The sequence below is a fragment of the Phocoena sinus genome, chromosome 8, assembly GCF_008692025.1.
Source record: "Phocoena sinus isolate mPhoSin1 chromosome 8, mPhoSin1.pri, whole genome shotgun sequence".
Taxonomy (NCBI): Eukaryota; Metazoa; Chordata; class Mammalia; order Artiodactyla; family Phocoenidae; genus Phocoena; species Phocoena sinus.
The window spans coordinates 32334173-32357933 of NC_045770.1; the positions used below are offsets into that span (position 1 = coordinate 32334173).

The following is a 23761-nucleotide window of genomic DNA, read 5'->3' on the forward strand; positions in this document are numbered from 1 at the left end:
TGCTACTTTACCAAATTCATTGATTAGCTCTAGTAGTTTTCTGGTAGCATCTTTAGGATTCTCTATGTATAGTATCATGTCATCTGCAAACAGTGACAGCTTTACTTCTTCTTTTCCGATTTGGATTCCTTTTATTTCCTTTTCTTCTCTGATTGCTGTGGCTAAAACTTCCAAAACTATGTTGAATAAGAGTGGTGAGAGTGGGCAACCTTGTCTTGTTCCTGATCTTAGTGGAAATGCTTTCAGTTTTTCACCATTGAGGATGATGTTTGCTGTGGGCTTGTCATATATGGCTTTTATTATGTTTAGGAAAGTTCCCTCTATGCCTACTTTCTGGAGGGTTTTTATCATAAATGGGTGTTGAATCTTGTCGAAAGCTTTCTCTGCATCTATTGAGATGATCATATGGTTTTTCTCCTTCAATTTGTTAATATGGTTTATCACATTGATAGATTTGCGTATATTGAAGAATCCTTGCATTCCTGGAATAAACCCCACTTGATCATGGTGTATGATCCTTTTAATGTGCTGTTGGATTCTGTTTGCTAGTATTTTGTTGAGGATTTTTGCATCTATGTTCATCAGTGATATTGGCCTGTAGTTTTCTTTCTTTGTGACATCCTTGTCTGGTTTTGGTATCAAGGTGATGGTGGCTTCGTAGAAGGAATTTGGGAGTGTTCCTCCCTCTGCTATATTTTGGAAGAGTTTGAGAAGGATAGGTGTTAGCTCTTCTCTAAACGTTTGATAGAATTCACCTGTGAAGCCATCTGGTCCTGGGCTTTTGTTTGTTGGAAGGTTTTTAATCACAGTTTCAATTTCAGTGCTTGTGATTGGTCTGTTCATATTTTCTATTTCTTCCGATTCAGTCTTGGCAGGTTGTGCATTGCTAAGAATTTGTCCATTTCTTCCAGGTTGTCCATCTTATTGGCATAGAGTTGCTTGTAGTAATCTCTCATGATTTTTTTTATTTCTGCAGTGTCAGTTGTTTCTTCTCCTTTTTCATTTCTAATTCTATTGATTTGAGTCTTCTCCCTTTTTTTCTTGATGAGTCTGGCTAGTGGTTTATCTATTTTGTTTATCTTCTCAAAGAACCAGCTTTTAGTTTTATTGATCTTTGCTATTGTTTCCTTCATTTCTTTTTCATTTATTTCTGATCTGATTTTTATGATTTCTTTCCTTCTGCTAGCTTTGGGGTTTTTTTGTTCTTCTTTCTCTAATTGCTTGAGGTGCAAGGTTAGGTTGTTTATTCGAGATGTTTCCTGCTTCTTAAGGTGGGCTTGTATTGCTATAAACTTCCCCCTTAGAACTGCTTTTGCTGCATCCCATAGGTTTTGGGTCGTTGTGTCTCCATTGTCATTTGTTTCTAGGTATTTTTTTATTTCCTCTTTGATTTCTTCAGTGATCACTTCATTATTAAGTAGTGTATTGTTTAGCCTCCATGTGTTTGTATTTTTTACAGATCTTTTCCTGTAATTGATATCTAGTCTCATGGCGTTGTGGTCGGAAAAGATACTTGATACAATTTCAGTTTTCTTAAATTTACCAAGGCTTGATTTGTGACCCAAGATATGATCTATCCTGGAGAATGTTCCATGAGCACTTGAGAAAAATGTGTATTCTGTTGTTTTTGGATGGAGTGTCCTATAAATATCAATTAAGTCCATCTTGTTTAATGTATCATTTAAAGCTTGTGTTTCCTTATTTATTTTCATTTTGGATGATCTGTCCATGGGTGAAAGTGGGGTGTTAAAGTCCCCTACTATGAATGTGTTACTGTTGATCTCCCCTTTTATGGTTGTTAGTATTTGCCTTATGTATTGAGGTGCTCCTATGTTGGGTGCATAAATATTTACAATTGTTATATCTTCTTCTTGGATCGATCCCTTGATCATTATGTAGTGCCCTTCTTTGTCCCTTTTAATAGTCCTTATTTTAAAGTCTATTTTGTCTGATATGAGAATTGCTACTCCAGCTTTCTTTTGGTTTCCATTTGCATGGAATATCTTTTTCCATCCCCTTACTTTCAGTCTGGATGTGTCTCTAGTTCTGAAGTGGGTCTCTTGTAGACGGCATATATAAGGGTCTTGTTTTTGTATCCATTCAGCCAATCTGTGTCTTTTGGTGGGAGCATTTAGTCCATTTACATTTAAGGTAATTATCGATATGTATGTTCCTATTCCCATTTTATATATTGTTTTGGGTTCGCTACTATAGGTCGTTTCCTTGTCTTGTGTTTCGTGTCTAGAGAAGTTCCTTTAGCATTTGTTGTAAAGCTGGTTTGGTGGTGCTGAACTCTCTCAGCTTTTGCTTGTCTGTAAAGGTTTTAATTTCTCCATCAAATGTGAATGAGATCCTTGCTGGGTAGAGTAGTCTTGGTTGCAGGCTATTCTCCTTCATCACTTTCAGTATGTCCTGCCACTCCCTTCTGGCTTGTAGAGTTTCTGCTGAGAGATCAGCTGTTAACCTTATGGGGATTCCCTTGTGTGTTATTTGTTGTTTTTCCCTTGCTGCTTTTAATATGCTTTCTTTGTATTTAATTTTTGACAGTTTGATTAATATGTGTCTTGGCGTGTTTCTCCTTGTATTTATCCTGTATGGGACCCTCTGTGCTTCCTGGACTTGATTAACTATTTCCTTTCCCATATTAGGGAAGTTTTCAACTATAATCTCTTCAAATATTTTCTCAGTCCCTTTCTTTCTTCTTCTTCTGGAACCCCTATAATTCGAATGTTGGTGCGTTTCATGTTGTCCCAGAGCTCTCTGAGACTGTCCTCAGTTCTTTTCATTCTTTTTTCTTTATTCTGCTCTGCAGTAGTTATTTCCACTACTTTATCTTCCAGGTCACTTATCCGTTCTTCTGCCTCAGTTATTCTGCTATTGATCCTATCTAGAGTGATTTTAATTTCATTTATTGCATTGTTCATCGTTGCTTGTTTCATCTTTAGTTCTTGTAGGTCCTTGTTAACTGTTTCTTGCATTTTGTCCATTCTACTTCCAAGATTTCGGATCATCCTTACTATCATTATTCTGAATTCTTTTTCAGGTAGATTGCCTATTTCCTCTTCATTTGTTAGGTCTGGTGGGTTTTTATCTTGCTCCTTCATCTGCTGTGTGTTTTTCTGTCTTCTCATTTTGCTTATCTTACTGTGTTTGGGGTCTCCTTTTTGCAGGCTGCACTTTCGTAGTTCCCGTTGTTTTTGATGTCTGTCTCCAGTGGCTAAGGTTGTTTCAGTGGGTTGTGTAGGCTTCCTGGTGGAGGGGACTAGTGCCTGTGTTGTGCTGGATGAGGCTGGATCTTGTCTCTCTAGTGGGCAGGTTCACGTCTGGTGGTGTGTTTTGGGGTGTCTGTGGCCTTATTATGATTTTAGGCAGCCTCTCTGCTAATGGGTGGGGTTGTGTTCCTGTTTTGCTAGTTGTTTGGCATAGGTTGTCCAGCACTGTGGCTTGCTGGTCGTTGAGTGAAGCTGGGTGCTGGTGTTAAGATGGAGGTCTCTGGGATATTTCCACCGTTTAATATTATGTGGAGCTGGGAGGTCTCTTGTTGACCAGTGTCCTGAAGTTGGCTCTCCTACCTCAGAGGCAGAGCCCTGACTCCTGGCTGGAGCACCAAGAGCCTTTCATCCACACAGCTCAGAATAAAAGGGAGAAAAAGTAGGGAGAATTAGTAGAAGTATGAGTAAAGAAAGAAGGAAAGGAGGAAAGGAAGGAAGGAAGAAAGAAGCAAAGAAGGAAAGAAAGGAGGGAGGGAGGGAGGGAGGGAGGAAGGAAGGAAGGAGGGAAAGAAGGAAAAAAGACAGAAAGAAAGATGATACAGTAAAAATAAAATAAAGTATAATATAGTTATTGAATTAAAAAATATTTAGAAAAAAAAAAAGGGACGGATAGAACCTTAGGACAAATGTTGGAAGCAAAGCTATACAGAGAAAATCTTACACAGAAGCATACACATACACCTTCACCAAAAGAGGTAAAGGGGGAAAAATCATAAATCCGGCTCCCTGAGACCACCTCCTCAATTTGGGGTGATTCGTTGTCTAAAGGAGGGAAGGAAGGAAGGAAAGAAAGAAAGAACGAAGGTAAAGTATAATAAAGTTATTACAATTAAACTTAATTATTAAGAAAAAGAATTTTTTAAAAAAAGTCATGGACGGATAGAGCCCTAGGACAAATGGTGGAAGCAAGAGTATAGAGACAAGATCTCACACAGAAGCATACACGTACACATTCACAAAAAGAGGAAAAGGGAAAAAAATCATAGATCTCGCTCCTAAATTCCACCTCTTCAATTTGGGATCATTCCTTGTCTATTCAGGTATTCCACAGATGCAGGGTATATCAAGTTGATTGTGGAGCTTTAATCCGCTGCTTCTGTGGCTGCTGGGAGAGATTTCCCTTTCTCTTCTTTGTTCTCACAGCTCACAGGAGCTCAGCTTTGGATTTGGCCCTGCCTCTGCGTGTAGGTCGCTGGAGGGCGTCTGTTTTTTCGCTCAGACAGGACGGGGTTAAAGGAGCCGCTGATTCGGGGTCTCCTGCTCACTCAGACCGGGGGTTGGGGGATGGGGGAAGGAGGGGCACTGCGTGCGGGGCGGGCCTGCGGCGGCAGAGGCAGCGTGACGTTGCGGCAGAGGCCGGCGTGACGTTGCACCAGCCTGAGGCCCGCCGTGCGTTGTCCCGGGGAAGTTGTCCCTGGATCCCGGGAACCTGGCAGTGGCGGGCTGCACAGGCTCCGCGGAAGAGGGGTGTGGAGAGTGACCTGTGCTCGCACACAGGCCCCTTGGTGGCGGCAGCAGCAGCCTTAGCGTCTCCCGCCCGTCTCTGGGGTCCGCGGTTTTAGCCGCGGCTCGCGCCCGTCTCTGGGGTTTGCGCTTTCAGCCGCGGCTCGCGCCCGTCTCGGGGGCTCGCGCCCGTCTCTGGGGTTCGCGCTTTTAGCCGCGGCTCGCGCCCGTCTCTGGAGATCCTTTAAGCAGCGCTCTTAAACCCCTCTCCTCGCGCACCAGGAAACAAAGAGGGAAGAAAAAGTCTCTTGCCTCTTCGGCAGGTGCAGGCTTTTCCCCGAACTACCTCCCGGCTCGTCGTGGTGCACTAACCCCTTCAGGCTATGTTCAAGCCGTCAACCCCAGTCCTCTCCCTGAGCTCCATCCAAAACCAAAACCCGAGCCTCAGCTCGCAGCCCCGCCCGCCCCGGCGGGTGAGCAGACAAGCCTCTCGGGTTGGTGAGTGCTGGTCGGCACCGATCGTCTGTGCAGGAATCTCCCCGCTTTGCCCTCCGCACCCGTCGCTGTGCACTACTCCGCGGTCCCGAAACTCCCCCCTCTGCCTCCCGCAGTCTCCGCCCGCGGAGGGGCTTCCTAGTGTGTGGAAACTTTTCCTCCTTCACAGCTCCCTCCCACTGGTGCAGGTGCCGTCCTTATTCTTTTGTCTCTGTTTTTTCTTTTGCCCTACCCAGGTACGTGGGGAGTTTCTTGCCTTTTGGGAGGTCTGAGGTCTTCTGCCAGCCTTCAGTAGGAGTTCTGTAGGAGTTGTTCCACGTGTGGATGTATTTCTGGTGTATCCGTGGGGAGGAAGGCGATCTCCGCGTCTTACTCTTCCGCCATCTTCAAGGTCTCGTGTTTTTGTTTTTTCCCTGTGGATTCTACATGCATTAGAATTCAGGGCTCTGGGTCTCCATGCTTTGAATTATCCACACGATTTTCTGACTAAACTGTTGTTTGTAGCTGTTGGCCAACTAACCCCAAACTGCATTTCCAAGAAAAGCTGTTGTGTCAGTGGCTTCCCATCAACAATAGCACCTCATAAACTGCAGCTGCCCGAAGTCTTCAACGTAACACCTTCTTTTTGAGTCATTAGGCAACTAATAATGTTTTCTCAACCTTTTGTCCCTGCTGCCAGTAGCAATATCATTTTCTTTCCCTTTGGGCTCTTAGCCTGAGACCTTCTAGAGGGCAATTCTTTTACTTGACTTTCAAAATACTGTGTTATATCAAAATCAATCAATCAAACAAACTGCAGGTATGTATAATGAGGTAAAAGTCATCTCTTAATGGCATCCCTCCCTTTCCGCATAGAGACACACAGCCTACCTTCATCTCCATATCTTGGACCTACAACTTGGTGTTCTTTTTTTTTTTTAATACCATAAACATAAACATAAAATTGCATGACAATTTTTTTAGCTTGTGAAAACTATACTTTCTTTACTCATCCAACTATTTTTTAACTTCATTCACCAATTTTCTTCATTACTCCAGATCTACTCAGCAATGCCTCACTTGATTAAAAAATATATTAACTGTCTGGGTTGTCTTTGTCTCACTTTTTTTGTAACATAATTGAAGAGATAAAACTTCATAGATAAGCATAAAATACAGAAAATTAGAGATTGAGGAGTACTTAGTAATTATATATCTGCTTACTGATTAGTAAAGGAGGCATAGAGAGATTAGATGTCCTCTCTCAAATCGTAGAGCTTCAGTTAGGGGAACGGTTAGAACAAGGCTTTCAGCCTTCCAATCTAATGCTGTTTCCACTTCCTCATATCATTAAACTCTTTCAGAATCCTCTAATCCTTTGTACACCACTTTCTCCCTCCTGGGAAAATGTCCCTAGGATTTATTGGTCCTGTACTAACTATATTTAAGAAACAGAGAAAAGCATGTCTTATCTTGCAAAGTGATAAATTGATATCACATTATAAATTTACTGTAATAATTTTTTTCAGTGTGAAGGTTGCTACCTGAGAATGAAAAACTTCAGTTTTTGAAATGAAACACTTCAACTAACACCACTGGTCTTTTCTAACTTTTCTTTAACTCATAGAATTTAAAATGTCAAAAAACATTTGAATATTACCTTCCCCACTAAATTGTTTACTATACTTGATGTTCCCAAACAGATTACTTTGGCACTATTTAAATTAAACATTTATTAACTAACTCATTCAAGCATCAAAGCTACTGAGTTCTTACAGATGGCAACTGCCCCAGACAAATTTCACTATGTATAATTATTAGGCAAAAGTAAGAATTTTAAACCATGACTCCACATGATGGGAAATAAAAGGAGACTTTTTTAAAAAAAATAAATTTATTTATTTATTTTTGGCTGTGTTGGGTCTTCGTTTCTGTGAGAGGGCTTTCTCCAGTTGTGGAGGGCTGGGGCCACTCTTCATTGGGGTGTGCGGGCCTCTCACTGTCATGGCCTCTCCCATTGCGGAGCACAGGCTCCAGAGCGCAGGCTCCAGAGCGCAGGCTCAGTAGTTGTGGCTCACGGGCTTAGTTGCTCCAGGGCATGTGGGATCTTCCCAGACCAGGGCTCGAACCCGTGTCCCCTACATTGGCAGGTAGATTCTCAACCACTGCGCCACCAGGGAAGCCCCAAGAAGGAGATTCTTAAATCAGGAATAATGTACTTCACAATGATGGTGATTAGTTTTTCAGGGTAAATGTTCTTTTAGTGGCCAAGACTGTTTTCTTATTTTTTCTGTACTGCGTCCATCCATCTGTTCATTCACTCATTCCACATAACAGTGACAAATACAGACCCAGGCCCTCAGAATACAACAGTTCCTGTCCTCTCTGAGCTTTAGTTCTTAGTGTACTGGCAAAGTCAAAAACACTAAATTTGTGACCTCTTTTCTCCTCCATCAAGTTCACTGCTTTCACACTTCCAACATCCATTTTATTGTCCACCTATTTATGGGAAGCAAAAGTACCATTGTCAACAGAATTTCAGACAGTCTGGCTTTCTTCAATCCTATTGCAACCAGTTTCTGATCTTTTCATGTCTGGCTCCTTGCCCTGTCCATCTCCACTTAACTAGCACCTGCCTGGAAAGGTCTCTTTTAACCTCCTAATAATCTTAAGTAGTCAGTCTCCAGTTACTATCACATCAACCTGTTTTATTTTTATTGTAGCCTTTTCCTCTGATACTTTCTCGTTTGCTCGTTTAATCTCTGTCTCCTTCTCTTCCAGGAAGGCAGACAGGCACCTTATCTGGCTAGTTTGCCTCTGAATCCTAAAATGGTGCTTGGCACACAATTGGGATCAGTTAAATATTTGTTGAACGAATGGATTCCTAAATGACAACTACTTGAACTACTACAGATAGTGATTCATCCTTGTTGAGTTTCTTTTACTTTGCACATGTATGAAGATTAAATCTGAATTTAAAACTGTCGTAAAATTAAAAACAGTTCGGAAATGTGGGAAACATCTGGCAGAGAGATAATTCTGGCATTTGCAATGATGGAAGGAAAGTTTTTCTCTGAAGTAAGCAGGTTGGTGGCCTCTATTGGTATCATCGGAAAATGCCTATTTTTGTTGATTTGCTCAGGAACTGGGAACATTTGGCATTGGGAACACATAATGTTGTTCATTTTAAAGTGAAGAGTTATAACTTCGGGGGTTGGGAGTGGGAGAGAAAATGTCCTAAGAAATGAAGGCAGACAGGAGAAAGGAGAGGCTCCTGTCTCTTTTAAAAAAGAGTTCTTTGAGTCTTAAGAGAAGCTTCCTAGAAAGTTCTTAATTTGTATGGTTTCTAAATAAGCAAACTCTTAGCCCCCCCCCCCCCCCACACACACAAAAAGTGCATGTGTGGCTCCACCTACTTTAGGTTCATCTTGGCCCTGAAAGTTGTGGCTACACGACAGGCTTTGGCTGCTTTCTGGAACGTCGTTCCGATCCCTTTAAAGGTGGAATCATGACGGAGGATGCGGGGGAAGAAGGCGGGAGCCGACGGCTGTAGAGTCTCGGTTGACATAGTAACTCTTCAGCTCTGTCTCCCTTGCTCTCAGCTCTCAGGTTCCGCTGCCACCCGCCGCCCCGCCTGCGCTCGCTCGGTCCGGGAGCCCCGGCCGCCTCCCCGGACGCACCCCAGAAAAGGTCCCCTTTGCGACCCGCTGCGTGGTGACTTCTCCCCGGGCCAGCGGGTGAGCCGCTCGCGGAGCTCATCTCTCAGGGCGTCTGCGCTCCTCGCCTCACCCTCACCCTCTGAGCACCAGTCTGCCGCGGGCCAGTCCGGCAGGTGACGCGGACCCCTCCGCACCGGGTCCCCGCTGGAACTGCCGAGGCGCCTCCCCCAGGAGCTGGATCCCGGCCAGTCGGGCGTTCCCGCCATGAACCAGAGCCCAGCGTTCGGGCCCGGGAGGGGAGGCTCTCCCGGGGTGGCTACCCGGGCCCGCGCGCGGCGCAACGAGAGCCAAGACTATCTGCTCATGGACTCGGAGGTGGGAGACGACGGCTGGCCGCAGCCCTCCCTGCCTCCCTACGGCTACTACCCTTGCTTGTGAGTGCGGGCGCTGCGGGCAGGCCGGGGGCGCTGCAGGCGGGCCGGGGGCGCTGCAGGCGGGAAGTGTGCGCTCGCCGGAGAAGACCCGGGGCTACGCGCGCGTCTCCGCACGCGTCTGCCTTCCCAGGGCCGCACGAACCGGGCTGAGACCCGAGTGAGAGGAGGGCGCGCGCGGATCTAAGGTTTGCTCCGGGCGAGCACGCATGGGTAGGTTTGCCCGAGAGAGTGAGACCGTGGGGTACCGACGCCACTACAGGTGATAGGTGTATGTCGGTTTCTTTAGTCCCAAGTAATCGGGCGCCCTCAAAGAGACCCTGTGTCGCTGCGCCAAAGGCATGGTCTGGGCGGGGGACTGATTCAAATTTGCGTCCCCAGTGACTCTTAGCATCTGTGGGAGGGATGACCAGAACTCTCGGTCCTGGGCGCAGCTCGGTGCTTCTGCCGGGGGAACTCGAGAACCCGCCCGCCCGCCCTCTAAACACTCCCCGCCGTAGCCCTTAAGGGGGCGCCCACAGGTCCTCAGCTACCAGACGGCAGCAAAGTTCGAAGGGGCGCGTGGGAGGGGGTGCACTTACCCCAGGCGTCCTCTCCCCAGCCTCCGGTTCTCCGGGTTAAATAGGAGAAATAGAACCTCTAGGCTTTCACACCCATAGCGCGAAGCTTTTACCAAGGGCGTACGGGCGAGGCGAGCCTGTTACAGGTGCGGGCCGGAAATTGATAATTGTAGAAGCTGAAGAAGGTCGTCTGCTGTGGACCCTGAGTGACTACGAGATATTATTTAAGAATCTGGAGTTTCTTTTTTGGCGGGGGATGGGTGGCAGGGGCAAGCAGAGGACGGAATGAGGAAGTCTCCCCTCCCCCACACGCCTGGGACCACAAGTGCAGCTGGCAGATAGCGTGTCTGCCTCTTTGCTCCTTTAGTTGATTGGGCAGTACGGTTTCTTGACATGTCACATCCATCCGCATGCGGTTTCCCGAGGAAAGCAGTTCTCAGTAGTAGTTCTGTTAGCAGCTGTAGAGGTGTGTATGTGTGTGTGTGTGTGTGTGTGTGTGTGTGTGTGTGACTCTCGGGGGATGGGGGGCAGGATGGATGGGTGCACCTTCAGATCATTGGTCAGGGCTGCCCAGAGTCAAGGCTTGCTGTAGATCCCTTTCCCAATAAGAACTGAGCCCCGGGAAATGGTGCATCTAATTTTTCCCCTAGATAAAAGAAAAAAAAAATTGGAACTGGTTCCATTCATCTACGTGCTGTATGGTTTGAAAGCATTTACTGTTACTTACTTTTTTCTTTTTAAAAAAATTGAGATATATTTCACATTTCATAAAATATATCTATTTAAGTTGTACAGTTCAGTGGTGTTTAGTATATGCCCAGAGTTGGGGAAACCATCACCACTATGTTATTCCAGAACATCACCCTCAAAAGAAATCTTGTACTTGACGTTAAATTAGAAAATATTTCTGTGCCTTTTACTACAGAACTTCTCAAATTTTAATGGCATATGAATTACTTATGGAGCTTGTTAAAGTGCAGATTCTGATTCAGTAGGGTCTAGGTGCAGCCCAAATTTCTGCCTTTCTAACAATCTCTGAGAAGATGTAGAGGCTGCTGGTCTGTGGAGCATACTTTGAGTAGCGAGGAGATATATGCCAAGAAAAAATAAAAATAAATAAATAAATTCTGGATATTCTGAATGCAGCTACTTTCAAATTTGTTTTAAGGGTATGTTTGAAACATAGATGGACTTTTTCATTGACTTAGACTTAAGATCTACCGTTAAGCCTGAGGGTTATGTTTGGTAATGTTTCCTGTGGGTAAGTTAAGCAACTTATAAAAGCTATATTGCTTTTTAAAAATTAGACTGTTCCATAGACAAAATCTTTTTTTTTCTCTTTATCACCTAATCATTCTATAGTCACTTGTTACTGTGTGGGGAAAATAATTTGATTTTAAACACTTGTGGCTATATGTTAGTAGTGAGACAGACTAAATAAAACAATAATTGCAAGTTGTCCTGAAAAGTTTCCCCAATGCTTTCTTCAAATGTGGTTTACTGCCTTATTCATTTACCTAGTTTTTACATCATCTACTATTTAGAGAATAAGTATTTTTCTCCCTTCGTTCAGGAATCCTAGATCACTCTTAATGGATAGGCCTTGGCAGTAGAGAGATGAACAGAAATATTTTAATGTGCTTCAATTCTTATTGAGCGCCCCCTGTCATGTCAGAGGTATGATAGTAAATTTAAGAGTGAGCCATGTTTCCAAGTAAGACTTTGGTCTTGTCCAAGTCTATTATTTCCAAAAGCTTCTTAGTTACTTTTCATCACTATTTACTCTGGCAAGGTTTTTATTTTTTCCAGTTAAATAATCAAGTAACTGAAAAATTTTAACCAGTAAACAATAGTACTTCACACCTGTGATGTATGAGAAAGAATGAACGAAAATTATTTCCCTCTCAGGCTTCCCTGGCGGTGCAGTGGTTGAAAGTCTGCCTGCCAATGCAGGGGACACGGGTTCATGCCCCGGTCCGGGTAGGCCCATGAGCCATGGCCACTAGGCCTGCGTGTCCGGAGCCTGTGCTCCGCAACGGGAAAGGCCACATCAGTGAGAGGCCCGCGTACCGAAAAAAAAAAAAATTATTTCCCTCTGTTAGAGAGTACAAATAAGAGCTTCTATATGCTTTTGACTTGTAATTTAAACAATTGTTTGTATATTTTCCTAGAGTGAGAGGCATAATATTTGTGAAAGTGGCAATCACTAGTATACTTTAGATATGGGTACTGCCATTATCTCAAATCACTGAGATTTTTTCCCTTGTAAGATAACAGATTTTTGCAAATTGTCAATTCTGTGGGATAAGTTCTATGACTCTTGCTAAAATATTGTCATAGTTCACTTATGTAGAATGATTTATATATATATTTGTGAGGCTTTTACTACTGAAAATTGTGGCAAATTATCTTGTTTGAGAGCAATTAAATATTCTCAGAACTTAAGTGTAAGAAGTAACATTTTGAAGTGGTGCTTAGAAGAAAAAGATTCAGATTCTCCCTTTTTTCAACTTCTAATTGGAAATCAATTAATACAATATATTTTGATCAGTTTGTAATGATGGTTAGCAAGAAATGTCCATGTCCTAGGAGAATCCCAGGAGTTAGGGAGTTCCTTCATTTAGAACTTAAAAATGTCTCTAGTCCATCCCTTCTGAACATGGAGAAGAATTCTGGACATAAAAAATGTTAAGTGTTTCTAAATTCTCAAGATCTGAAATAGTCCAACTGAAATTTCTGCTTGGAAAAGACTAATTATGAATAATGAAACAAACTGTAAACTAAAGCTCTGGCAAAACAATAGACTGAGATATTCTAAAAAAATTACGGTTACAAACACCTAGCAGTACTGGATAAAATAATCTAAATGATTTTAATGTGGTACCCAATTTTGCAAAAAATAAAAGGGATTACCATTTGCCAAAAGCAAAGAAGTTAAAAGCCAGAGTATATCCTGAGAACCGATGCTGTGGTTACCCCAGTGATTATGGATCTGGGTGACCAGGAGGTTGGAGTCTAACGTCCATGTGAGATGGAGAAAAGCTAAGGCCTTGGTTCCAGATGAGGCAGAGAGTTGGAACTGAGACATCCCTGTCCGCTGCATAAAACCAGGACCCTTATTTTAGTGAAAAGTTAGGCTAGCATAATATGCCATCAGCACGGAGTGAGAACAAGAAACTTTGTTAGTAAGAGGAAAAGGAACCTTCCCCTAAGAATTTCATTCTTTGGGCCTGAACATCATGTGACTCTATTTTTCCTTTTGTTTTTTACACTACCTAACTGACCTAGAAATCTTCAAGTTGAAAAATACTCCTGAGGCTCCTAGAAGAGTAAAACAGAAAGGCATTCTGAAAGTGTAGTACCAACTATCTAGACTGCCAAGGATTTTCAGGAAAACAGCAATCTCTGCTAAAGATATGCTCACTATAATACATAACAAAACACACAAGGAAACAATCAACTAAGAACAAAAGTTAGCAGACAGTACAGTCCATGAGGGAGAGTTAACATGAGACATAACAGCAGTATTGGATCCTTAATAGCTTGAGATAATATAGCAACATGAAAGAGAATATATTAAATGGGTATGTATAAAATGTTGGCAGTATATAAAGAAGTTAAACGGTAACGAAGAATGACTTATTTTTAAAAAACAAATAGAAAACCTGTAAGTGAAAAATATAATTTTGAAATGAAAACTCAATGGAAAGGTTAAAAATGCAGATTAGCCATGGTATAATCGATGATAATACCTAGAATGCAGAGACATAAATAAATGGAAAATATAAACATTATTGAGTTAAGAAACACAAAGGTAGGAGTTCCAGAAGGAGAAAATAGAGAGAATGAGGGAGAGGCAACATTTGAATAGATAATGGATGATAATTTTCCAGAAGTGATTCATTCTCATGTTTATGAAGTACAAGAATACTAGTGTGATACAGAAAAATAAACCCATTTAAATGTATTATATTGAAATTGAAGAACACTAAAGGTAAGAAATATAAAAATGAACCAAAATATAAGAGATTCAAATGAGTAAGTTTTAAAATTCAAAATAAGAAAATATACTCATAGTGTATTTTGATACCCAGGTTATGCAATGTGTCGCTTATAAGAACTATGGTTTTTCTTTTACATGAAGCATTGTTTACTCTCTAGTTATTAATGTAGTTTTTAATACAAAGTCAGTGCTCCATTGCTGGTAGGATCTCTTTAAACATGGATATGGACAAAAAGGGATTCCAAGGGTCATTAAATCATGGTCTCAGGAGAAACCCAAAGAGATTCTTAATTGTATACTTTAATTCATATTATGAAACAAAAGTGACCTTTTAAAAAAATGTTTTAGTGGGTCATGGATCTTTTAAAATTTTTATTGACCTCAGGATGGTTTTGGATGAAACCCATCTATGAGCTCTAGGACCCAGACTTTGAACTCTTGATTTAAGAGAGGTAACCTAAGGTCAGAGACCACAGATAAATAGATTCCCCCAACATAGCCTTCTTTTCTCCAGGCAAAATAAAATATGCTTGAATTTGTTTATGTATTAAAAGGGAATGAAAAATTCAGACTGCAGGATAGAAAATGTTTTCTGACATCAACTGCTGATAGAGTACATGAATCCCTTGAAAAAGTTTAGGATTGAAGTTAGAGTATGGACTCAAGCCTATGAATCACATTACATTTTTATGTGCTTGTTATCCCTCCATTATTTTTGCCTCCCTATGTCTGATAAATATGTCTATTCAAACATCCGTTTTACGTTTTGCTCACAAATCTCTTTCTACCAGACTGTATGCCTCTAGTCCTTCATTTCTCTACTCTTAGCATAGAATCTAGCAAAGAGAAGGTGTAAATTAATTTATTCCTCAACAAAGACATTATCCTCTCATCAGTATTTATTCTAATAAGGAATAACGTGATGCCAGCTCTTTTCATAAAATAGCATCTGAGTCCTTTAAGGAGACAGAAGAGTGAATGTCCACATAGAAGGAGATACCCAGATCTTATATTCCAGCTGCCTGTCCACTTAGATTCACCTTCTTCTGGGGCATCTGTCACTAATTACTATGCCACTACCATGCCACTCACCTTTTAGCTCTAGCCCCAGACTCTCCCCTTCAAGTTCCTTCTGCTCACCTGAGATGAGGCTGTATCTTTATCAGTACTTGTCAAATGCTTAGGAATAACCAAAGATAACTAACATACAGAGAAAAACTCCTGGCTGGCTATAACTGTCTTTCAGCTCATTTGTGGAGTCTCCTAAGGACTGACCCCTGCCTAACCCCAAGTTTTATCCAACTGGCAGAGAGTATTCTTCCCTCCCCTCCTCAGACCATCCACAGACAATCTAGCCCTTAATAGTCAGTGTTCCATAAATTGGGAGATTGGGACTGACATATACACACTACTATATATAAAATAGATAACTAATAATAATCTGCTGTATAGCACAGGGAACTCTACTCAATACTCTCTAATGGCCTACATGGGAAAAGTATCTTAAAGAAGAAGAGTAGATATATGTATATGTATAACTGATTCACCTTGCTGTACACCTGAAACTAGCACAACATTATAAATCAACTATACTCCAATAAAAATCTTAAAAAAAGTTAAAAAAAAAAAAAGTCAGTCTTAGCCCAGATGGACAAAGGAATACCACCCTCCTCCCTTTATCCAGTGTAAGATATGCCTCTCAAACTCCATTTCTTTTCCTAGGATCTCCTTCTTTTCTGTATCATTGACATTAGGTATGTCTACTCTTTTAATCAGAGATCCTACCACCTACCCACACAGGTATGGCTTCACTCTCTGACCCATAGGGGCAGTTACCTTAGAACACAGCCACTCAGCAGCAGTATAAGGGATTTCCAAGTAAAATCAAGGACGCATTTCCTTATAAGGACACATTTATCAAATGAAAAATAAAATCAATCAAATAGAGTATGTGTGATATCATGATTTCTTATGATATCACAAACATATGTAGTGGTTTACAATTCAGAGGGAATCCTAGTATCTATTATGTCCTTTGAAAGAAATAGCATCTATAACCATAAAGCAAAGACTTGGATCTTGGTTAAGAGTATGCAGTTTGGAAGCTGCTGTGCTAGCAGGGGAAAAACAAGTGTAAAAATCACCTTTGGATCTGCTTTCCCTTCTTCATTTAGGAATCAACAACTCCTCCAGCTGCCATTTGGATTAATGGTGTGTCTCTTTTTTTTATGTATATATACCACATATTCTTTATCCATTCATCTATTTTTTTTCTTAACATCTTTATTGGAGTATAATTGCTATACAATGGTGTGTTAGTTTCTGCTTTACAACAAAGTGACTCAGTTATACATATACATATGTTCCCATATCTCTTCCCTCTTGTGTCTCCCTCCCTCCCACCCTCCCTATCCCACCCCTCTAGGTGGTCACAAACCACCTAGCTGATCTGTCTTTTAATTGACCACTTTGAAGTTCTGTGTTCTGCATGACAGAAACCATATATTTTTTTCTAAACCTCTCCTGGCTTGAAGTAATCAACATCTGCTGATAACAATTTATTATCATGAAACATCTTTTTTAGGGGTCCAACACCGTAGGTTGTGGAGTTATTTCCAGATGTGCTGAAATGCCCACATTTATTCTGTAACATAATGTTTGTTTACCTCTAGGAAGACATTGCATAACTTTTTTTCTCTAGACAGTTATGTTCCTTGAGTTACAAGAGGTAAGTTTACTTCATAAGGCAATTCATCTTTGCCTCTTAGAGAGTAAATCATAAAAGGAAAACATTTTCTTGAGTCCATTCTTGTTTTTCTCCCTCTTTCATAAAAAATGCTGAATGTAATTGGAACCAGTTGGATAAAATTACCGTTTGTGATTTCTCTTTGTTTAGGAAGCTTCTGCTGGCTTTCAGGACATGAAGTGCTCATCTCTATGTCAAATTTCAATTAAACTTTGGCATCTAAAACTTGGTATGTTTTTTAAGACCCTTAAGATATTGGAATGGATTGAATCACATTTCTTATAGAATGTCCTTTTGGAGCAGCATATAGAAATGAATGTCACAAATACCCAAACAACACGTTAGTTGCAGTCTAACTATTCTCACCCTAATTCAGGTAACTCAGCCAGAACAAAGAGGAGCAGGGGTACTGACTAGAGTTATTTACAGGTCAGCGTGAGTTGCTGTTTCTGTAGAGGACTAATCTAAAGTATTTGTATATATTTTGGGGGACTAACATTTTTTGAATACCTACTCTGTAGCAGGTCCTCTTCTAGTTGTCATACAAATGTAATTTGCTCTTTGGAGCAGCCACTTGGATATTTTTAATGTCTATTTTATAAATGACCATGCTGAAGTTTAGAAACATTGAGCAATATTTAGAAAGTTACACAGCTGGAAAGTTGTTGTCAAGTGGACAAAAACCAATACATTTTAGGTAATGCAGGCTGGAACGCATAAACAGAAGGGCTGGCAGGTTGCACAGAGTCCCCTAATCTCCAGGCATCCCATATAATCATGCCTGTGCCCGGCACAGCTGGATACGTGGTGGGTGTCCTCTTGGAGAGCACACTCACTTCCTTCTCCTCTATCTTTTCATAGGTGCTTGAGAAGCCACAGGTTGGCTCTGATCTACGGCACCAAGATTCCTGAGCTGTGCTCCTTTTATCTAAGTTATTCTCTGGTGAGGGAAGAAGACAGGAAGAAAGGTTATAATAGCAGTAATATGTGTGTTTCACTTCTACCTCTTCTTTCTATTGAAATCTTAGTCATCCGTGAAGATCAAGCTTTATATTCCACTAATTCATTAATCTGTTTATTCATTCATCTTTGTTGACCTTATATGATTTTGTCACATAATAATAAAAATAACAACTAGATTTATTAGGGATTTCTATGTGCTAGGCCCTCTAAGTGCTTTATATGTACCTCATTTAATACTTCCAGCAAATCTCTGTTTTGCTGATGTTTTAATGATAAGAAAGAAAAAAGTAAAAATATACCACAGCAAAGAGAGGTTAAGTGATTTGCCAGGGATTACACAGCCAGTAGTTGACAGAAATGAGAAGAAAGAAAGGAAAGAAAGAAAGATTCTATCACTTATCTAGACACACAGTGAAACTAGGTTTTGAAAAACTGTCAATCTGTGTCACCAAAGGAAGACTGTGAATGCATCAAAACTAAGTAATCTGTAAAGTACTTACTAATTTTAGCAATGGTCCACAAGCTGATCATGACTCTTTTAAGATTACAAGAGAGGAAGCTTTCTTTTACTCTTGATTTCTATCATGTGGATGAAATTGCTTCTTTGCTATGAAACAGGTTGTATTAGAAAAACTGACCTGACTCAAATGGTAGTGTGAAACTGGATTTCATTGCAGGATTTGCATAATTTGTAAAGCATTTTACATATCTGAAAGTATATATTGCTAGAAATCAATTACAGCATGGATAGTTATGTTAAGATTGATTGCCTTTTCAAGGCAGATTTCACGTTTCAGTTACAGAAACTCTGGTTGCAGCACAAAGAACATTTTGTCCTGACATGTATGGGTCAGCACAAAACCCTTGCACAAAACTGGGAAGAGTTCTCTTCATGGGAATTACTAACAAGATTATCTTGAGAATTATAATAGGATTTGGCAATGACATGATTTCTAAAACTCTTTTAAAGATTCTTTTAGGCAGTTTAAACTGTTAGAGATAAAACTTATTTTTATTATTACTATGTTAAACTCTCTGAAACAGAATTTTGCATTGAATAGGTTGAAGGGTGGCAGTAGTTGCTATGAAAAGCTAATTCCTGGGCACTGTAAGAATCTTCTCTTCTCCCCAGTAAAATGTTTTCTGCAGGACCCCTTTTCTTGGAAGGGCATTCAGGGCCAGACACTGTATTTCGTCTTGAAGAAAGCATTAATTTCTTTCAACAAATATTTGTTTAGCTCCTTTGATGTGCTTAGCACCGTATTTGGGAACCACTGTTACTGTATTTCATAGAGTCCAAGGTTGTATCAATTTTAACCTGTCCTGATGTTTTATATGCCTTTGAAAAACAAGAAAAAAAGTGCTGTATCAATTATATTATACCTTAGATTTTTATATTATAACTATTGAAATAGATCTTTATACTTAATTAGGTGTAGGTTTGGGTCATATATAACTCTTACACACATATGGAAAAAAAAAGTCTAAACAAAATAAATTTAGTTAAGGTATTCCTAAAGCTTCTTCATATTCAGAGATGAACTTTCCTGAGTCATTTTCAACTCAAAATATTTAATGTCTATGTTTCTCCACATGGTCTTGTCCTTTGTGCCAAGAAGACATTGGTGATGCAGCATTTCTTTAAAGAATCCAAAGAACCATGATAGACCAAAAGCTTTCGGTGCTAGGCAGTTAAACTGACTTTGCAATTATATAGAGCTAGACTCTTTTGACTTAGCAGTTCCTGAATGTTGCTGAACAAATCTGATTCGCCATCGTTCCCCATGTGTGATCCACTCTCCCCAATACACATATGCACATACACACATGTATTCATTTCTTAGGCTTGAAAGGAATCCTTAGCTACTGTTTCCAGGATTTATTTTCAAGCCACTGTCATCCATTCTGAAACTTTGGAGCCATTGCTTTTAATGCTTGTACATGCACTGCTAAAGGTAAACTGTCATGATAATGACTGACACCAACTGGCAGCACTGAAAAGACATGTTCTATTCCAGAGAAGTTAAAGTGGGAGAATTATGTATCCTAGAATCAATGAAATATGGTGTTTGGTGTGCTAGAGTCAGTGTAAATGAAAGAGGAGGTGAGATATGAAAAATTACAAGGCAGACAATACACTTTATTATCTGTCCAGAATTTGAACTTTATTCTCTGACTTTAAAACACAGATAAGACTATGCCAGTCTTTTGCCTTATTTATATTAGCTTATTTGATCATCACAGCAAACTTGTGTGATGGGTAATATTGTTTCTACTTGTAAATGAGGAAGCGAGTTCAGAAAGGTTAAGAATTGTCTAAGAATTTATGGCTCTCAAAAATCTGAGCCTGTACTTAAACTCCTATTTGACTGTTTTGTTTGTTTGCATTTGACCCTCACTGTCTGAACTTCTTCCCCTCACTGGAATGGCAGCTCCTTGAGGGCGGGGATACAGTCTGTAAACTAGCATTTGGTAGGGACTCAATAAATGTTTGCTGGATGAATACAATGTCTTCCTTATACAAAGTGGAAGGCCAGTAGATTGGCCTTATCTCTAAAATTCTTTTCTCTTTGGGCTTCATACAGTTTTGTGAGACTTTGCCTTTAGGATACCACGTTTTCATCTTAGCCTTTTCAGAAATACTACAGTATTAGAGTTTTGTATTCTTGCAGCTTAGGTCATTTAATGAATTCTAAGAGCTTTGTGATATATCTGCTTGATCCCTAAAATTGTGCTTGTCAAATATTTTTAAATAATCCTGCAAACAAGAAAATATAAACCATTTATTTTTTTATATTGTGTTGATAGAACACTCATGGAGATTAGTCTTTTTTGTTTTTACTAAAATGGCAACAGGAAAGGTTCTTGTCTTTTTATTTAAATTAAGTTGAAAAAGTTTGTGAAAACTGAACTTCCTGTGACCAAAGCTCATTACATCCCGAGAAGTCTTAAATACTTATATGAAATAATCTAACTTAAAATCGAGAAAGTGAGAAAAGAATGGTTAAGTAAAAATGATTTTAAAATTACATGTTAATGATATTGTAACTTTGATTTGGATCACATTGTACAGGGCAAAACTTACACATTTAGTTGATTTTCATGGTAATCTGTCTTCTAAAAATTAGATCAATTATTCTCAAATTGTATTGCAATCCACCTTATGCTCAGACTTAGGCATTATCCTCACTTTCTTACATGCAAGAGTTTGATATACCCTCACTAGAAAATTGCAGTGAGATATTTCTAAAGGAATAGTGTTGCACATTGACTGATGTAAACACAGAAAAAATCAGCAGCCTCTTGTCTAAACATGTACACCAGATGATGGGGATTAAAAAATGTTTTTATCAGTGGGTTGAGAATCTGGCTATATATTAGAATTACCTGGATAATTTTTAAAAATATAGATTCCCTAATAATTACGAGAGTTCAAATAAATCAGTATTTCTGGGGGTTATGGCCTAGGAATAATATTTTTTTAAAAATTTCCCTAGTTGATTCTAATATGTAGTCAGGTTTAGAAACTTATTGTTTCAGCTACTTTAGATTCACTATGAAAACCAGAGTTAGGAACTAAACCTAATTTCAATCAAGAAAACCATTACAGTGTATTCATCCATGCAAAAATGTGAGATTGAAAATCATTTTTCCGGCTTCCCTGGTGGCGCAGTGGTTGAGGATCCACCTGCTGATGCAGGGGACACGGGTTCATGCCCTGGTCCGGGAGGGTCCCGCATGCCGCGGAGCGGCTGGGCCCGTGAGCCGTGGCCGCTGGGCCTGCGCGTTAGGAGCCTGTGCTCCGCAACAGGAGAGGCCACGGCAGTGAGAGACCCGCGTACCCCCCCGCAAAAAAAAAAAAAGAAATTCATTTTTCTACCTAAGATCCAATGATTAGTTATTATCAGATAAATTGAAAAATAGTATATTTTAATTCAGCAAATTCTCAGCAAATACCTGCTATACACAAGATGCTATTCTTGATATATTTTAGGAGCATAAGTGATGAGATAGGAGATATGCTTGATAAGATGTCAGGAGAGTAACATGTTGTTTTATGAGAAAAACTACCTTTCCAGTTTGTTTCTTAAATCAAAACATGATGCAATAATTTTATATTTAAATTAGAGGAGAAAGTAATTTATTTGAATTTTATTTTTATCTTAATGTTGACCTCCTTTCTGATTTGAATTATCTGTATTTTCAGAAAATATAGAGGAAGTTTGTCCTTTTTAAATCATCCAAGATTTTATGGGGTAAAATTTTCCAAAAGGGTGAAAATTTTGCTATTGAAGAAGCTTATTATCACTTAACTGGATTTCTTTTTCTGAATATTATGAGATTTTGTAAAACTTTCTTGAAATTCTGCCTCCAGTGGAATAGATAATCTTGATGGTCATCCTGTTTCAAAACAACTAGATTCTGCATAAAATATAATTTATATTTCTGTGCTTGCAGGAAGCAAGGGAAATCTTAACCCAACCCCTGTATGCAAACACGAACATGCACAAGTCATAGGCTTCTATCAGAGTAGCAGTGAACGCTCTTGAAAGGTGGAATTCCATAAATAAGGTTCTAATGTCAGCATCGTGGTTAGGAGACTCTGCCTTGGACCTGGTAATCCTCAATTAATCCTGGTCCTCTAGGTTCTCTACAAATTGGTAATCTTTAATTGTGAGTATATATTTAATTTACCTTAGATACACAAGAAAACAGCCATCCTGAGTGGGAGTCAACAGAAATAGCAAGCAAGATATAAAACCCTTAAGGACTTCAATATAAGGATTAAAGTTAAGAACATAAAATTACTTTGTTTGAACTGTATAAAGACATAAAGATGGAATCCTAAAAGAGAACAAGCACAAGAAAACTATCAAAAATGAGCAAGCATATTTCTAAAAAAAATTTATTGAGATATAGTTGATTTACAATGTTGTGTTAGTTTGAAGTAGGTGTACAGAAAAGTGAATCTGTTATGTGCATACGTATATTGACTTTTTTAGATTCTTTTCCCATATAGGCCATTAAAGAGTATTCAGTAGAGTTCCCTGTGCTATAGAGTAGGTCCTTATTAATAATCTATTTTATATATAATAGTGTGTATTGGTCAATCCCAAACTTCCAGTTTATGGGGTAAAATTTTCCCCTTTTCCCTGTGGTAATCATAAGTTTATTTTCTGTATCTATAACTCTGTTTTGTAGATAAGTTCATTTATAGCCTCTTTTTAGATTCCACATATAAGTGATATCATATGATATTTGTCTTTCTCTGAGCAAGCGTATTGAAAAAAATGACAAGACAACAATACAGCTATCAGAAAAAAAAAAACAACTATTGAAATAAAAGTATCAATGGACCAGTTATTCATGGAAGATTAAGTGCAGCTAGCAAGAGAATTTATAATTTGGGAGATAGATATTAAAATGTTTCTCAGAATGTAATACAGAAAGATAAGAAATGTAAAATATGAGAGAGGTTAAGAGATATAGAGGCTAGAATTGGAGAGACCAGTTTACATATATTCAAAGAACCATAAGCAAAGAAGAAAGGGAATGTAGTTAAGGAACAATTAGGAAAATAATGGCTAAGTTTTTTTTCAGAATTGATGAAAGATATGAAGCTACAGAGAAAGGAGCCACAACACATATGAAATAAGATAAATAAAAAGAAATTCACACCTAGATACAAGGAACTGCAGCTACATTATAAAAAATTTATTTAAAAAGATCTTATAAGCAGCCAGAGAGAAAAATACAGATTATGTACCAAAGAAAGAGAATTTTCTTCCAGCAAACATCTCAACAGTAAGAGGAAAGCAGAAGATAAGAGAATGATATATCCAAAATCATATTAATATTTTGTACTCAGGAACAGCCCCTTTCAAGAAAGAGTTTGAAATAAAGACATTTTCAGGGAAAAAATATAAGAAGAATTTATTACCAACACACTTACATGAAAATAACTTGTAAAGGATATACCGTACTTCAGAAAGATGGAAACTTATCCTAGGAGGATGGTCTGTGATATTAAAGGAATGAGAGCAATGAAATTGATAAACACGTAGATAACATTAAATAATCATTCTCCTATAGTATAGTTATGTCTAATTTGTGTTTTAAAAAAAGGACAGAACTAAAGTACTGAACAGTTTCATGTAAACTGGGAGGGAATTTTCAGACTTAAAAAATTCTAGAGTCCTTATGTTGCTT

General features: G+C 39.5%; 1 protein-coding gene across 5 annotated transcripts in view; it reads left to right on the forward strand.

Moving 5' to 3' along the window:
* Positions 1 to 8606: 8606 nt before the first annotated feature.
* The window catches only part of TRPC6 (transient receptor potential cation channel subfamily C member 6), a 117143-nt gene continuing 101988 nt past the window's right edge, over positions 8607 to 23761 (forward strand). For 4 of the 5 annotated variants that reach the window (XR_004351097.1, XM_032640174.1, XM_032640177.1 and 1 more), the window contains exon 1: positions 8607 to 9282. Coding sequence is in view for 4 of the 5 variants with exons in the window: in XM_032640174.1 (XP_032496065.1) it covers positions 9113 to 9282 (170 nt within the window). In the remaining variant the exon portion in view is untranslated. The remainder of the gene's footprint in view (positions 9283 to 23761) is intronic. The other variant, XM_032640175.1, reaches the window with a different exon arrangement.